The following is a 16,366-nucleotide window of genomic DNA, read 5'->3' as shown; positions in this document are numbered from 1 at the left end:
CTGTGCTGCAGGTCAGTTTCAGGGTCTTGGCAATCTTCTTATAGCCTAGGCCATCTTTATGTAGAGCAACAATTCTTTTTTTAGATCCTCTAGAGTTCTTTGCCATGAGGTGCCATGTTGAACTTCCAGTGACCAGTATGAGAGAGTGAGAGCGATAGCACCAAATTTAACACACCTGCTCCCCATTCACACCTGAGACCTTGTAACACTAACGAGTCATATGACAACGGGGAGGAAAAATGGCTAATTGAGCCCAATTTGGACATTTTCACTTAGGGATGTACTCACTTTTGTTGCCAGCGGTTTAGACATTAATGGTTGTGTGTTGAGTTAATTTGAAGGGACAGAAAATTTACACTGTTATACAAGCTGTACACTCACTACGTCACATTGTAGCAAAGTATAATTTCTTCAGTGTTGTCACATGAAAAGATATAATAAAATATTTACAAAAATGTGAGGGGTGGACTCACTTCTGTGAGATACTGTATGTTTTATCTGTACCCCTCTCTTCCCTTGTAAGGAGAGCTCTGAGAGCTGATTGGAGGGATAGGAAACATCCCCTTCGCACAGCACATGGGAACAGAGTTGAGGCCATCGACCTCATGCTGTGTACTGGAGGTCCCTCCCCGGTCACCTTTTTTTCTCTTGGTGTCAGGAAAACATGTCAGAAGTTATCAGATGTCTGAGGAATAAGGCAGCTGAGTGAAATGACAATAAGTGTTCTGGACTGGGACAAGTACACACTATAGAGAAATAAGCTTTGGTAATATTTCATGTCTGAGGTTTACAACCACTTTAAAGCCTGATACCCTACATCTTATGTTCTGCTCTGCTACTGGTTTGCTCATACTATGTTATTAAGGTAAATTTAGTTGTTGGTATTAAAAGACAGATATGCTTTACTTTTACTATCAGCAGACATACAGAACATTCAATGTAATTTCATGCAAATATCTAACAATAAATCTTAATCTCTATTGCTGCCAGGCACTTCCATTTCGTATTTCAGATGGCAAACACACTGTTGCCGTCCACATTATGTACTCAATATTGTGCAAAAACCTCTCATCTCCCCCAAATATATATTTTTGTGGAAGTGCATGACCTATACAATTGGAAAATTGCACTCATTTGTATAACTAATTTGTATAACCCATGACAGCTGTGCAAATGTTTACCAAGGTTATATTTCCATAAAATTAAACTAAAGTTTACTACCATACACAAACAACATATTTTTACAAATTTATACTGAATTAAAAAAAAATAAAACTTTATCAGATTAACAAATGTGTACATTTTAAATGATGCAAAAACAGGAAAATAATATTTTTTTTACCTCTAAGTGTAAAGTGATGACTAATGTGAGCTACGCAACAAGGGTCTTAGGTATGCGCGTATGTCTTATATATGCATATATTATGGGGTTGATTTACTAGCATTTACTAGGAGTAGAGGCTGTTCACTCAGCAAAGTAAATGTTGAATTTGGAAGAGAATGATAGTAGCCAAGGTGATTCTGTGTTCACTCTAGATGCAAAAAGTGAGGGGGAAATAAAAGATTTTTTGCTAGCACATAATTGGTTGATTAAAGCGGAACTTCACTCTCTCAATTAACATTAATTATTTTAAACCCTTATGCTACTACCATTAGTAAATAGATAGGAAAGTATATCATATTTACTTTTTTTTTTTACATTTCTTCAGTTACTTACTGTTTTGCAAGCTTAGGCAAATGATGTCATACATTCCAGGAGTCTTCAAGAGGGGAGGAGGGGCTTTCTCACCTAGACACACCCTCCTGCCTGCATGCCTGAGCTAAGGGCAGATGAAATCCAGATTCCAGGAAGTAAATTCATCTGTCCTTACTTAAGATGGACGCGGACAGAAATGCTAGAGGGGTGATTTCAAAGTGATTTCTCAGCACAATAAAGCAAGGAGACATGGATGGGTGAGTTTGCTTTAAATATTAAAAATTTATTAAATAGTGTTTTTAGTTTGTGCTGCTCAGATGCAGTGTAGTTCAGCTTTAACGTGAACACAACTTGATCTTATTTACAAAGCTCAGCAAATGTCCATTTTGCTAAGTGCTAACAGTCTCTATTCATTTTGTAAATCAACCTCCAAGTATCCCATCATAAAGCTTACATAGTGCTCTTTATTCCTAATGCATACTTTACAGGCCCCAAAAGTAAGGGCATGGTACTGCATTGTTGTAGCTGTTTACATCTTGATTTTGGGTTTTGGCAAATTTAAAGTACACTGTTATGCCTGGAACACACGATAAGAAAATCGTACAAACAACGCATCAGGAGTGATCATTCGGTAATCTATTCGCTATTACACATCTTTCAAGAGCCAATTATGACAGTTTATGCAAAAATATCCAAAGGGACAAGCACAAAAATTTTACTCATACGATAACAGAACAAATTATTTTCATTTAATCAGCATAATATCTGTTAATAAAAAAAAAAATATATAGAGTGACCAAGACCATGCATGATCGGAATCAAGAGAACAACCTGGAAGGAAAAATGGCAATGCAAACTTCGTATATAATGAAAATGTTCCTAAGCATGAAAAAAACAGTTTTTAGGATAGAAATATGTTTAATAGCAATAATGTAGTGATATTCTTACTGCTACAATTTTGGTTATTATCTGCAAATCTTCTTATAAAAGATACTATATATACCCTGTAAATATTTTTTATTATATTGTTGACAGCCCTGTGCACTGCAATAAATTTTGATGCATTTAAGGAAATCAAAAAACTTTTTTTTCACTAATAAAAATGAGTGTTATCCAAAAGCACAAAGCATAGTGGAAGGGAGCAAAAATGCATAGTGGAAGGGAGACCAATGCACGAATAAGCCGCAACATTCCAATCGGGTATAGCTGAAAGCGTGGCAAGCAGAGGGGTCACAACACTTCTGATTACACATATACAAAAATAGACAAATGCAGAAAAGTTGATTGGATGGCGCTTTACAGTACAGATGGACAATGATCCAAAACACACTGCAAAAGCAACCCAAGAGCTTTGGAAGGAAAAGAAGTGGAATATTCTGCCATGGCCGATAACAATCACTTGATCTCAACCCAATTGAGCATGTATTTCACTTGCTCAAGGCAAAACTAAAGGCAGAAAACCCCACAAACAAAGAACTGAATACAAGTGCAGTTAGAGCCTGGCAAAGCATCACAAAGGAGGAAACCCAGTCTTTGGTAATGTCCATGGGTTCCAGACTTCAGGCAGTCATTGCCAGTAAAGGATTTTCAACAAAATATTACAAATTAACATTTTATTTATGATTATATTCAATTGTCCAATTACTTTTGGTCCCTTTTGGTCCCTTGAAAATGGAGGGATTACTACTCTTAAGAGCTGTAATTTCTAAACCCTTCCTCCAATTTGGATGTACATACCCTCAAATTAAACCTGAGAGTGTGCACTTTAAGCCCATATCCATTATATAACTATAGCTTGAATATGTTTTTGTAAATACCTATGAAAACCTAAAATTGTGCCTGTGTTCAAATATATAAGGACCTAAGTATGTGTGTGTCCATCTATCTAAATATATATATATATGTATATATATATATACACACACACACACTGATATTAAATTAAAAATTAGTTAGAAAATAATTTAGATCAATCTCTATGTTTTGCCCCTCCAGATGTAAGGTGTCCATCTCTACTATCCACTTAGTTTCTTTCTGTGAAACCTCTTTTTCCATGTCCATTCCTCTCCAATGGGTATCAACCAGCTCAATGCCCAAGAAGGTTACCAGACTAGGATCTTTGTTGTGCTTCATTTTAAAGTGTTTAGACACACTATGTTTTTCATAACCTCTCTTAATATTATTTATATATGTTCTCATATTCTAGTCTTTAATTTTCTTGTTGTTTTTCTGATCTACTGTTTTCTTTTACAGGGACAGTCTAATAAATATACCACATGTGAGGAGTCACACGTAATAAGTTGGTTAATATCATGTTCTTTGTTTTGTTCGATGTGAACTTCTTGTTATCTTTCTTTCTGCTTTTGCATGCTTTACATCTATTGCATCTGTAAAATCCTTTATAATCAAAGAACATCTTGGGCTTCTTTGGGGTTCAAACACATTGTGTACTAATTTTTTACAGAGGAAACTGTTTTTCCTGTACATAAAATTAGGTTTATTTGGGAGAAGATCTCATCTTTTAACAATATAGGCCAATATTTCTTAATAATCGTTTCAGTTTGTTTAGACTGTGCATTATAATCTGTTATAAGTCCATAATTGGTATTTTTGTGCTTTTCTTTTTTATTTTCTAATAAATCTTTCCTATTATTTATCCAAGATTCTCTTTCTTTCTTCCTCTAAAAAGGGTCTCTCGAATCCCTTTTCCAAGAACCCATTAATTAAAATACAGTATCTGTCTGTATTATAAGATCCCCTTCAAAATCACAATTTCTCCTTATTCACTTAAACTGGCTTCTGGGTGTATTGTAAATCCACCTAGGATGGTGGCAGCCTGTGTTTGGGATGTAGCTATTACAATCTATCTCTTTGAAGTATGTTTTAGTGCATACCTTACCCTCCTTTTTAAACACAGTCAAATCTAAACAGTTTACCTGATTTTGATTCTCTTCACCTGAAAACGTTAAACTATATATGTTATTATTAATGTATGCCAAAAACTCATTCAATGTTGATCTCGGCCCCTCCTGTACCATCAAAATATCATTGGCCCCTCCCCATTGTCATGTGACTCGTTATTGTTACAAGTTCTCAGGTGTGAATGGGGAGCAGGTGTGTTAAATTTGGTGTTATTGCTCTCACTCTCTCATACTGGTCACTGGAAGTTCAACATGGCACCTCATGGCAAATAACTCTCTAAGGATCTGAAAAAAAAGAATTGTTGCTCTACATAAAGATGGCTTAGGGTATAAGAAGATTGCCAAGACCCTGAAATTGACCTGCAGCATGGTGGCCAAGACCATACAGTGGTTTAACATGAAAGGTTCCACTCAGAAAAGGCCTCGCCATGGTCGACCAAAGAAGTTGAGTGCTGCCAGCATTGCTGCAGAGGTTGAAGGGGGGGGGGGGTCAGCCTGTCAGTGCTTAGACCATACTCTGCACTGCATCAAATTGGTCTGCATGGCTGTCGTCCCAGAAGGAAGCCTCTTCTAAAAATGATGCACAAGTTAGTTCTTTCTAGTTTTATTTTAAACACTAAAAATCTAGCAATTAGGGTATGCCCACACTTGTTTGTGTTTTATATACACAAGTGAGTTATAAATGCATATGCACTTTATGACACATTTTCACTGTACACACACCGTTTTTAAAGAAAATACCAATGCACCGGACAATTTAGGATTTAAATATACAGATCACAAAAAGGTTTTTTCTTCTGCCTTAAAGACATAAGATACATATACACCTGATATTGTGAATTTATTTATGGGGATAGTCTGAATAGGGCTGTCTATCTGTATATGTATGCCAGTTGATAATTATTAATCAGATAGCTGCTTGGACATTAGTGGTCCCATACTCTCCTAATTTTTTCAGTGGCGCACCTGTAAACAGACAACTTCTGATTACATGCTGGTACGTAGCTATGCACGTGGAAAGTTGTACTGGATCGTACGAGAATTTGTGTATGCTTAGTAGCACTCTCATGTTCGATATGAGAACAGCATGCAAAAAACCCTGAAGGATCATTTGTCCAGTTTCTTATCATGCGCATTAGGCATAAATCTTGATTGGCACAAAAGGTACTTTAACCCAAAACACAATAACCAAACAAACAAAACATACCACATTAATTCATGCAATGTCAACACATTATCCCTGGGGATGTCTATGATGGATAAACGCATAGGGGTGGAGCGTTGATGCGGACATTCGTGCTCGGTTAGGAGGTGTGCTTGTACAATATGCTTTAACCCTGTGAATCCTTTGTGAGTTAATTTTCAATTCAATAAAGAACATATTAAAGTGGTAATACACTAAAGTTTTTCTATCCTTCCTCAATTCTTTTGGAGCCATTATGAGCTTGATTTTGTTGCTGCTGTGTGGCATTCATTATTCGGAGGCCAACATTACTGGGCTTGAGACTAAAAGTGGAGGATTTGATGGTTCTCATCCTAAAAGAAATTGGCTATTGACAGGTTTTGTCCTGCACTCAGGTGCTGTTGTCCTCTTACGTGTTTGGGGGATTTTCGTTTGGTAAGCAGGTAGATGTTATCTGTGGCGGTGATGCACCAGACCTGCATAATGAATTGCTGAACTGGTAATTCACCTAATATATGGACTATTTATAATATTGTAGGTACTTGTAGTTCACCTATTGTATGGATTATTCACATTATTAATTTGTATTTTGATGTTCACGGTCACATTTGTGTTTGAGCACTTACATCACTGATTGGTGTTATTTTGTGTGTTTATTTGTGCTCTTTTGGCTGTACTTTTCCTGTGGATAACATGAGTGCAATTCGTTCTGCACTCCTGTGGTCTGTTTTCAGTTAACAGCGGGCTAAAGTCCGTCACTCAGCCGGTCCAGGCTGGGGAAATATACTGACAGTCACCGCTCTCTGCTCATAGCAGTGGTGAGAACCCACCTTTAGAGCCAGCGGGGGACAGATGCAGCGTTGGACAGATGCTGCATTCACCTAGGTAAGTATGATTTGGGGGAAAAAAACCCCATAAAAAACAAACTTTGTTTTAAGTTGATTTCATATGATTTAAAAAAGGTACAGCGCATTCATTTTGCTTTCAGCTGTATTCGTGTTCTGTTATACTGACGCTAGTTAGTGTGACGCATCCCTTGACTCATTTCACTGAATTACCTAACACCAAGAGCAAGATGCTTTGCTTGTAAATAAAGAATTTATAGACAAACTGACTGCAGTTACAGGCAATTCCTTCAAGGGAACTCACATTTTATTATAATTCACTTCTAAACCTTTACTGGATTAAATCATGTTGCAGCATACGGCATTTATTAGCATTAGGATGAAATCATACTTTGATATAACTAAACCAGTATTATGTACAGAACTGCTTTGATTTAAGTAGAATTCAAGGAACCACTATAGATCAACTGTCCCTAACAAAATCCTAATGCAACATCCTCACTAACCCTTCCCCACTATATCCAAAATGAAAAAAATGTTTGCCTTTATATGCAAGTCAACCTTGGCATTCTTAATATCTATGGGATCATAAGTATGGGATTTATTCATTAAAGGTAAGTATGCTGTTCACTTTAGCTAGGGCATTTGTCCCAGAGCTTAAAATGAGGTAAAGCTCTGCTGACTTCCATCATCCAATCATTTGCAAGCAAAAATGCTGTTTCTTTTCCCTTGCACATGTATGGGTATTCTTTGCAAAGTGAGGCTTCACATTTACTTAACTCCTGGTAAATCCCCTTGCAAACTGAACAGCCTATTTGTCTTTGCCTGTATATCAACCACTCTGTTTCAAGGTCATCTACTAATGGTGCTGCGGATTTTATATTTTTTATATGTACATGGTTTAACTGCAGCAAGCATGTCTTGATTCAGGTCAAGACATAATGACCTGAATATGTCAACGAGTTTCCCAAGTAAACCCAAAAAGTTGGGTTTGCTAGGGAAACTCTTTGACATATTCAGGCAAATATCAGCAGGTACTAAATTGAGTTTAGTTTTGGAGTCTAACTTCCCTGAAGTGACAGAAGAACAAACCTTGGTTACTAAAAAAAAATTAGAAGAACCAAAATGACCAAATAAAAATGTTCTGTTTGTTTTGCTTACACAGAGCTTTCTCTAGCTTCTTTGTTTTGACTGAATAAGAGATACAGTTCTGACTGTGGTTCTCAGAGCTGAAGGCCTTCGTCTATTCAAGGCACATCAAGCTGGCCCAGAATCTCTACAACACACTTATCAGTAAGCCTATTAAGCTTATACAAATGGATTTTTATAAAAGGGATCTTTGTTTATAACACGTCCTGTATTTAAGTGCATTTATTATGAGCCTTATGAGATTGTCCCTTTATGCACAATCATTTTAATGCAGCTGGAAAAAAAAACAAACATAATATGATAATAAATGGTTACCTCCTAGTCTATGAACATTTCAGCTTGCCTCTAAAAAAACTTGTTTTAAATAAATAAATAAATAATGGGGCAGCTGATCTATTAATATGAAGTAGGTCAACATGAATATGTGACAAATAGGATATTAGCGAGCGCTACCTCAAAAAATAGCTGCTGGAACACCAAAAGGCAACCAAAATAACCTTCCAATGTAAATAACAGAAAAATAGGTGCAGCGCTAAAATAAGACAATATGCGTATTAAAGTGCAAAATGATCATTGATAGCATAACCATCTAGATGAGAACATGAATACATCAATAATAAATATTAAATATAAAGTGCAAAGAATATCACTCCACGGTGATAACAGTAGTGATGAAATGTCCCAAGATAAACGTGAGGATCCCTTCAAGATCACAATCAGCGTGTATGGGTAACTGATCCAGGGGTGACAGATGAAGTAACTAAATGAACAAAATGCGCACTCACCAGAAGTGCGCTTTAAACACGTATTTGAGATTATTCCTGTCTCATCAGGTAAAAACAGGTCCACTGCTCCCAGGTTCGGCCAGGTTCCTATACACCATAGGGTCCTTATGCAGGTGTCACAGCGTCTGGTCATGTCTGTGTCAGGTTTTTCGGGGTCCCTTAATGTGTATCACCGTGTTGGGTCACCACTCAGATGGGCTCTGCGAATGACGGCGCTCACAAGGAGAGCCCAATGAAGGACACCACATAGTGTGATACTGCATAAAGGGATTTTATTTCCACAAAAGACAGGTGTATAAAAAATACATATGAAAACCACTGACCATATATATATATATATATATATATATATATATATATCAGGATGGCCACCAGCGGTGGCGTGACGTCTCAATGCTGTAGCCCCCCTGAGCTATCAATGATCATTTTGCACTTTAATACGCATATTGTCTTATTTTAGCGCTGCACCTATTTTTCTGTTATGAATATGTGACAGATCCCAAGATAAAAAAAGAAATCATGCAGCAAGATTTGGAAACAGCCCTATGAATATGCAAATAGAATAAGGAATGTAATTATCAATAGGCTATCCAATAGTTTTACAGGAATGAGCATGCCCTGCAATAATGAACAAGTGAAACAAGACAGTGCTAATTAAATATTAACGAAAACATAATTTTGCTATGTGCAGATTCTGTTTTGCACACTTACCTATTATCATCCCCTTTTCCAGTAGGGATAGGTCAGAATTGCGATTGCCAAACCATCTGACGCCAACATCAGCTCCCCCAGTGGTTCTTACAGGTCCCACGGCTATCCCTTTGAGCGTTATGATGGACACTGATGATGTAACTTCTGCACTACATTGCTCCCAGCACCCGGAAACTATATTAGTTTAACAACCTCTGTCTTCAGTAAATCTTTTGAATTAATCTCTTTTAGACTAAATAAATGGCTACACTTCTGTTGAGCAGGCCATAAACACAAGAGCGTGTTGGCATGATTTCACCACTATCATGCCTCCGTGCTGGCTAACATGTTTTTTTTTTAGGGTTAAGAGATGCACTGCAGACCCCTATGTCATCAACTAATCTGCATGAAAACAGTGCGGATTTGACAAGATTTTCACACCTATTTGATCACCACCTCTTGCAATGAGTCCAGATGAGCAGTATCTAGCAGAATTAGAGTCACCAGATCCAGTGTCACCAGATCCAGCCGAACTAGATGAGCAAATGGCCAGAAGCCTCTATAAAGTTGGTCATACAAATGTAAAAAAAGTTTCAATTCAGCCTCAAGGGCTACACAGGGTGAATCTTCAGCTGAAATTGTAATTTGACAGCTGGCCCCACCACATCAATCGAGGGGTGTTTGGACAAAGTGGGTTGACAGGGCCACCCACTGAGAAACGTTTCATCATGAACCAGACAAATTTTGCTTCATGTATGGCCAGATTTAGGATGAGCACATGTGCCATATTTCACGCCAACTCAATTTCCTGTTGAAGTGATGGCCAGGAATTGGGCCTTGTAGAGCTTCCCTGAGGGGTAGTATATAATTGTCAACCATAAGGAATATTTTTGAAAAACCTTTCTTTCTGCACCAGGCGTGTATCTTTCCCTTTTTGCGGTGAAAAAAGGGGAGGAAGTATTTGTTTATTGCTGGACATTTAGCTTAAGTCTTTGTTTAGAAACAAAAAGTCTCTGAATTATACACTTGAGGAACTTTAAAGTGTCTCAACTGGAATGCAGTCAATCAGCTTTTAAACTGAATTTTCTAATCTGTGTGGGAAATATGAAAAATATAAGCAGATTGGTCATTCTGTGCAGGGGTACTGGTTGGGATGGAACTTGTCTCAGATACTTTTATTTATCCCCCCAGTACATGTCTGCATATTAAGGAACAAGGTCCCATTTTATCGCCTCTAGCCTTGGCATCCAATATGATATATGAAACTCAATTACGTATAATGGATTTGTTCATGATTTTATATAATGAATAAAAGGTACAGCAATATCAGTAGATATATCTACATTAGCAAATTCTCATTGTGTGAACAAGTAAATGTGTTAAGAGTTACTTTTCATACATTATTAGTTTATGGTCCCCAGGGCCTAATTTAGTCCTTATGATTTATTGAACATCTTAGATTACCCTAATACTTTGAATAGGTCCTCAACATTAATTATTCTAATGTTATCTACATAGACTGCACTTTAGTAATACAGACAGACATAAGTAACCATTTATATCATAAATCTAGAGCAGGTAATAAAAGTAGATGTGTTATTTTATGCCCCCATTTACTTCATTACTTATAAATGACTCCAACTCCATATAATGATGTTTACGCATGACATTTCATCCCAGATGTATCACTTACTTGCGCTTGTAGTTAGCAAGATCAGCATCCACAATATCAGCAAGAGGCAGATTGAATAAACTAAATGAGGCATACACTAACACCCTAAAAGAGAAAGGAAAGAAAAGTACTTTTAATATTAGACAAAAATTGACAATCAAAATCAAACAAAAACAGTGATCTGTGTAAACCATCAATTAACAAAAAGCGATTTTACTGAAGCGGACCTTAGTCTTTGTGGCTAAGTGTGGGAAATAAAAGGTTACAGCTGGAATCACAATTTAACAGTAATCACCCAAAATTAAAATCGTACTAAATGAAACTTTTTTTTTTTATTTTTAATAGAGTTTGCCATCTGTGTCCATTGGGAGATTTCCCTTCACGCCCTGTCCCAGAGCCAAAACAAGAAGTGAGAGGAAATCCCTCTTGGTTGTCACCAGAACTAGTATCACCATTAGAGGATTTCCCATCTATTCCTGTTCTCAAGACAACATAAAGTTTGGGATTTTCTCCCACTTTCACCCTTGGTTATAATAATAAACAGGACAAAAAGAGGGGAAATCTCACTAATGGGGCACAGGCAGCATTAAAAACCTGACAGGGGTTCCAATCCCTTTCTATTCTATCTAAAACTAAAAAACGGTTTTGCCTTTAGTTGTCCTTTAACCTCTGATTTATTTTGTGTGTGATTTCTTCCATTGAACACATATAAACTCATTTTAAAAAGCTGCAGATGGTAATACCAGCAGCTATACCTCTGAAAGGTGCAAGGCCTTAAAAATTAAATTGATTTCCAGCAGTAAATTGTCAGACGCTCTAAGGAAATTGCTTAGCTCTACCATTGCTATAAGCTGCAAGTGACATACTGCAGGCACTGGGGTTTATTTACTAAAGCTGGAGAGTGCAAATTCAGGCTAGCTTCTGCATTGAAACCAATCAGCTTCAAAACCTCAGCCTGATTAGTTCAGCTTTGGCAATAAAACCTGGAATCTAATTGGTTTTGATGCAGAAGTGAGCCTGATCTTGCACTCTCCAGCTTTAGTGAATAAACCTCACTGTTCTTTAGGTCAGTTGTAGGGAGTCAGCAAAGAGACAGGTTCACTTTAAAGAATTATTACTTAGCATAAATGAACAGCAGTTCGCTTTGGCACCATCCAGGGCTACCCGTACATTGCTAGGGCTATTATTATTTTATGCTAGGAAATCGGTTGTGCTTGAATGGAAATCGGAATTGACTCCTACCGTGGGGTTTTGGAAAAGGCTGGTTAACACTGCTATACCTCTATACAAAGAAACATACTTATCACGTGGCTGCCCACAAACATTCCACAAGGTTTTGGGACATGTGGTTGGAATCAAACACCACTACTGAGGACCGACCAGACTCTGAGGCTGTGGCTGGTCCTGCCTGAGCACTGGTTTATTGTTTAGTTCTGCCTTGGAGAGCTACGCCGCAGTCTACCAGTCTGATTGGATACCAGGGGCAATCTCTTAGGACAGGGGTGTCAAACTGCCGGCCCTCCAGCTGTTGCAAAACTACAAGTCCCATAATGCCTCTGGCTTTGGGAGTCATGCTTGTAACTGTCAATCTTGCAATGCCTCATGGGACTTGTAGTTTGGCAACAGCTGGAGGGCCGCCAGTTTAACACCCGTGTCTTTGGATATTTGGAAACCTATTGTGTTCTTGGAGGGGGTAGGGGAGGGGAGCCTTGGGATGACCTACTCCTGTCAATGGCCAGAATGTCGATGTAGCACTATCTGCCTAAATAGCAAGCATGGCAAGTTTACTTTTTGTTTTACTTTTTGTCCTTTTTTACTGTGACCTTCACTACAGTTGTACTACCTTGAGCCGGGGAATGTTTTGTATAAAGAAAAAAAAAGAAAAAGAAATGAACAGCAGTTCATGGACTGTTAAGCAGCCACACTGGTGAGAATTATTTCACTTAGTAAAAATGGCAGCTATTCTTTATGTAGTCAACAGTGGTAAACTTTAATAAGTTGGTATACAGAACTTGTGTGTTTCTACAGTCCAAACTCCAGCCACGTCTCAGGTTCTTCCCTCGTTTACCTTGTGGTCAGCCAGTTTATTTTGGATGAGGGTAAAAAACATTAATACATTCCAGCTGGATCAACAAGCAATAAATTATTGACCAAAACCATGCCTCCGGGGTTTGTGTAAGCGCACAAAATCAGAGAAATGCTGACTTTATTAAATGAGATACATCAATATATACTGAACTCCAGTAATAATCTTTATTGTACTGTAACTTATATTGGTCCAACTTGGCACAATGAAAGTGTGAAACAAATTACATATCTGGTGGGCTGCTGGGGAAGCTGTCAATTTTGTGTAGTAGTTTGCACCATTACAGGGATCACTGCAATCTTCTGGGACCTGCTGGGGTTCTGTGTGAGCAGCTGCCCAACTGCACACTGACCACAGGGGTTTGCTCGTTCGGCACCACCATCATTCATGGAACGCCTTGTAATGAATACACAAGTCAATCTCTAATTGGACAAAGTGGAGGAGGGGGAGGTGACATCATTGTTCCCACCTCCTTGTGTTTATTGAAAAAAATGCAAGGCATTCTATGAATAGTGGTGGTAAGCTGGTGACCCACTGTGTTCTGTGTGCAGAGGAGAAGCCGCTCACACAAAACCAGAGTAAGACCTATAAGATTATGCCTATCACTGTAGTAGCACCAACTACTACAGTGATTTCAAGCTGCCCCAGTGTTCTGTCAGGTATGAGATATGCATATTTAGATTGTGCCAAGGTGGACCAATGTAAGTATGCAATACATATAGTTTCTGGAGTTTAGCTTTAAAGGGAAAATGTTGGCACTGTATATACCATGTGTCCTACTTCAATCTAAGTATCTGCCCCCAGAGCCTGCACTTTTAAAGGGAAATCAGTACTGGCAGCCCCCATACTTTCTCAGGGTGCCCTTTAACACCATTGTGTCCTGACTCCACATCATCGCAAGAGTTTTAAAAAAAAACGAACACTGTATACCTAACTCTCCTCTCCTGGTCCCTGCTGTATTCACCTCCATGGACGCTGAGCTGTCAGTGCCCACACAGCCAGTGTAGCAGTCTGAGGAATTGAAATCCCTGTTCTTCTCTGTTTCGCTTCAGGGACAGATCAGAGCAATGCTCTGTACCGGCACTTACCAATCAGATTCTCAGAATCTCTCTGATCTGTCCTGGACTCAATGCACAGAGAAGAGGAAGAAGAATTAAAATTTCAAATCCCTGGTGCGCTACATGGGCTGTGTAGGCACTGACAACTCATCATCCACAGAGGTAAGTACAGCAGGGCCCGGGGGAGTATGCAGGGTGTTAGTTTGCTTTTTCAGAAAACAATGAAATAGTGATCTAACACCTTAAGTGAATATGTTCCACAGCACTAGAGAAGCCCCAAAGTCAGGGTGCTCAATTATACAAGCAGTCATTTCAGCTGAAAAGCTACTTTTGCCCATCAGTTCTTACCCTCTACTCCTCATTACTGGTCAGTGAAGACATTCATCCCATTAAAACAAACCAAACAAGAAAATAATGCTTTGTTAATAGTCTATTAGTCTGAAACATGTTTTTTTTTTTTCATTTCATAATGGTGATGAAAGAGAGAGAATGAAACAGCCAATGTGATTCTAACTAAGGTGCTTCTTGAGGGCACCTGTTATAAGAGAGCTGTCTTTCTAGAGCTTCTGAACTTCGCTAATAGGATTATGTTTAACATTATATAACACTGGATCCTAAAGCTGAAGTTTAGCTAAAAAAAAAAAAAATGCAAAGCACACCTACAGTTTTAATCACATCACCTAATTGTAATGAAATATGTCCAGCAACGTGTTGAAATCTTCACTGAAGGGATGTCTGTCCTCTTCCTGTCTCTGAAGTAGAACAGCAATACAAATGGTCCAAAGGGTAGAAAAGCCCCTTCCTTCCTCATCCTCCACTGAGAGTTGTTAAAAGGATAAGTTCACCTTTTTGCAGGCAAAAAAAGGCCATTATTATTTTTTTGTTGCAGGAGCCTGTGGAGGTCACCTGCAGACCTGTCAGTATATCTGACTGCCCATACAAGATGTATGGGCAAGCAGATATACTGATGAGAAGAATCAATGAACTACCACATTCCTGTGGAGCCTAGTTAATTGAGAACTACAAGCGACAGCTGCTAGGGCTGTCAGGACTTGTAGTTCATTCAATCACAGAATTTGTTTTTTTTAAAAAGTGACACCTTATATGAGGAACTTCTCCTCATACTGCTGTAACAAGGGAGTGGGTGGGATTGGGCAGCGGCTGCAGCACTGGGAATAATAAAAATAAAAAAAAAAACAGCGGTGAGGCGCAGGGTTGGGAGAGAACAAAACCGAGCTCTGACTTTGGAACTGAAGTTGCTATTTGCATAAAAATCCAGGTTTTATGGATCCTGAGGCATTCTGCATTACAAACACTGGAGCATATGGGCACTTTTGGTAGCTGATGTTAATGTATGCTCACAATCTGACCACTCTGCAGAGTGCACAGGGTTGCTTTGAGCTCATCACATCCATATATGATCTAGGGAAAAAACACGATAGATTTCCTTTAAGAGAGTGTCCCACAATGTACCGCTGTGGTTACAATGCACTGCAGAACCAGTCAAGCAAGGCAGAAAGGAATACAGCAGGCATCATACAATCAACAGAATATTCACAACAAGCTGCTGCTTTTCTATACCTGTTATTTGCTGCACAAACATCTGACAGCTCTGGAACACCAGCAGCAAAAAAAAAAAGATCTCACTTTTCATCACATGCTGTACTGAACAAATTTGACTGCTAAAATGTGACAAATATTATGGGTCATATGATTCGCATTTTACTCTTTGCATGTCAGGTACACAGAAATTTTAGAACCTATACAATCTCTTTGATTGTAATCTCTAATGAGCAGAGCCCTCCAATTCCTTCTGTATTAAAATGGTATTGTAATTGTACTGTCTGCCCTTATGTTGTAAAGTTCTGCATAAACTGTTGGAGCGATATAAATCTTGTATAATAATAATAAATTACTTACATGTAAGAGGTTTTCAAGTTGCCATTTATTTCTTAAAATGCTTTAAAACAACAGACTAAAAATACACCCTTGTGTGTCTGCAGGTACCTTTGTAAAGTCTACTTTGAGTGCTCTGGAATGCTCCCAAGATGCTCTAATATACAAATCTTGGCTTTTTCAGAAAGGTGTGAGCTGACCCATTTCCTCTACAACTCTCTACTGGACATACAGCTGCCAATTATGGAGGCTGTAGTTGGCAGAAGGCATGGCAACCTTCATCTTTCTAAGCAAAGGTCAAGATCAGTGGCATCCCTAGGCAGGTGCAGGGGGTGTGCGCCGCACCGGGTGACACCAGACCCTCTCCACGAAAAGGAAAGTTTTA

The 16,366-nt window shown here is 38.4% G+C and overlaps 1 protein-coding gene across 2 annotated transcripts in view; it reads right to left on the bottom strand.

The window, feature by feature from the left end:
* The window catches only part of LOC149463783 (solute carrier family 68 member 1-like), an 82,812-nt gene that overhangs the window by 32,059 nt on the left and 34,387 nt on the right, over window positions 1-16,366 (bottom strand). For both annotated transcript variants that reach the window (XM_089674803.1, XM_089674804.1), the window contains exon 5: window positions 10,963-11,046. In XM_089674803.1, coding sequence (XP_089530929.1) covers window positions 10,963-11,046 — 84 coding nt within the window. The remainder of the gene's footprint in view (window positions 1-10,962; window positions 11,047-16,366) is intronic.

This window comes from Staurois parvus, unplaced genomic scaffold (assembly GCF_062004578.1).
Source record: "Staurois parvus isolate SC_StPar_1 unplaced genomic scaffold, SC_StPar_1.0 ptg000152l, whole genome shotgun sequence".
NCBI classification, from domain to species: domain Eukaryota; kingdom Metazoa; phylum Chordata; class Amphibia; order Anura; family Ranidae; genus Staurois; species Staurois parvus.
This window is presented reverse-complemented; position numbering and strand designations above follow the sequence as displayed.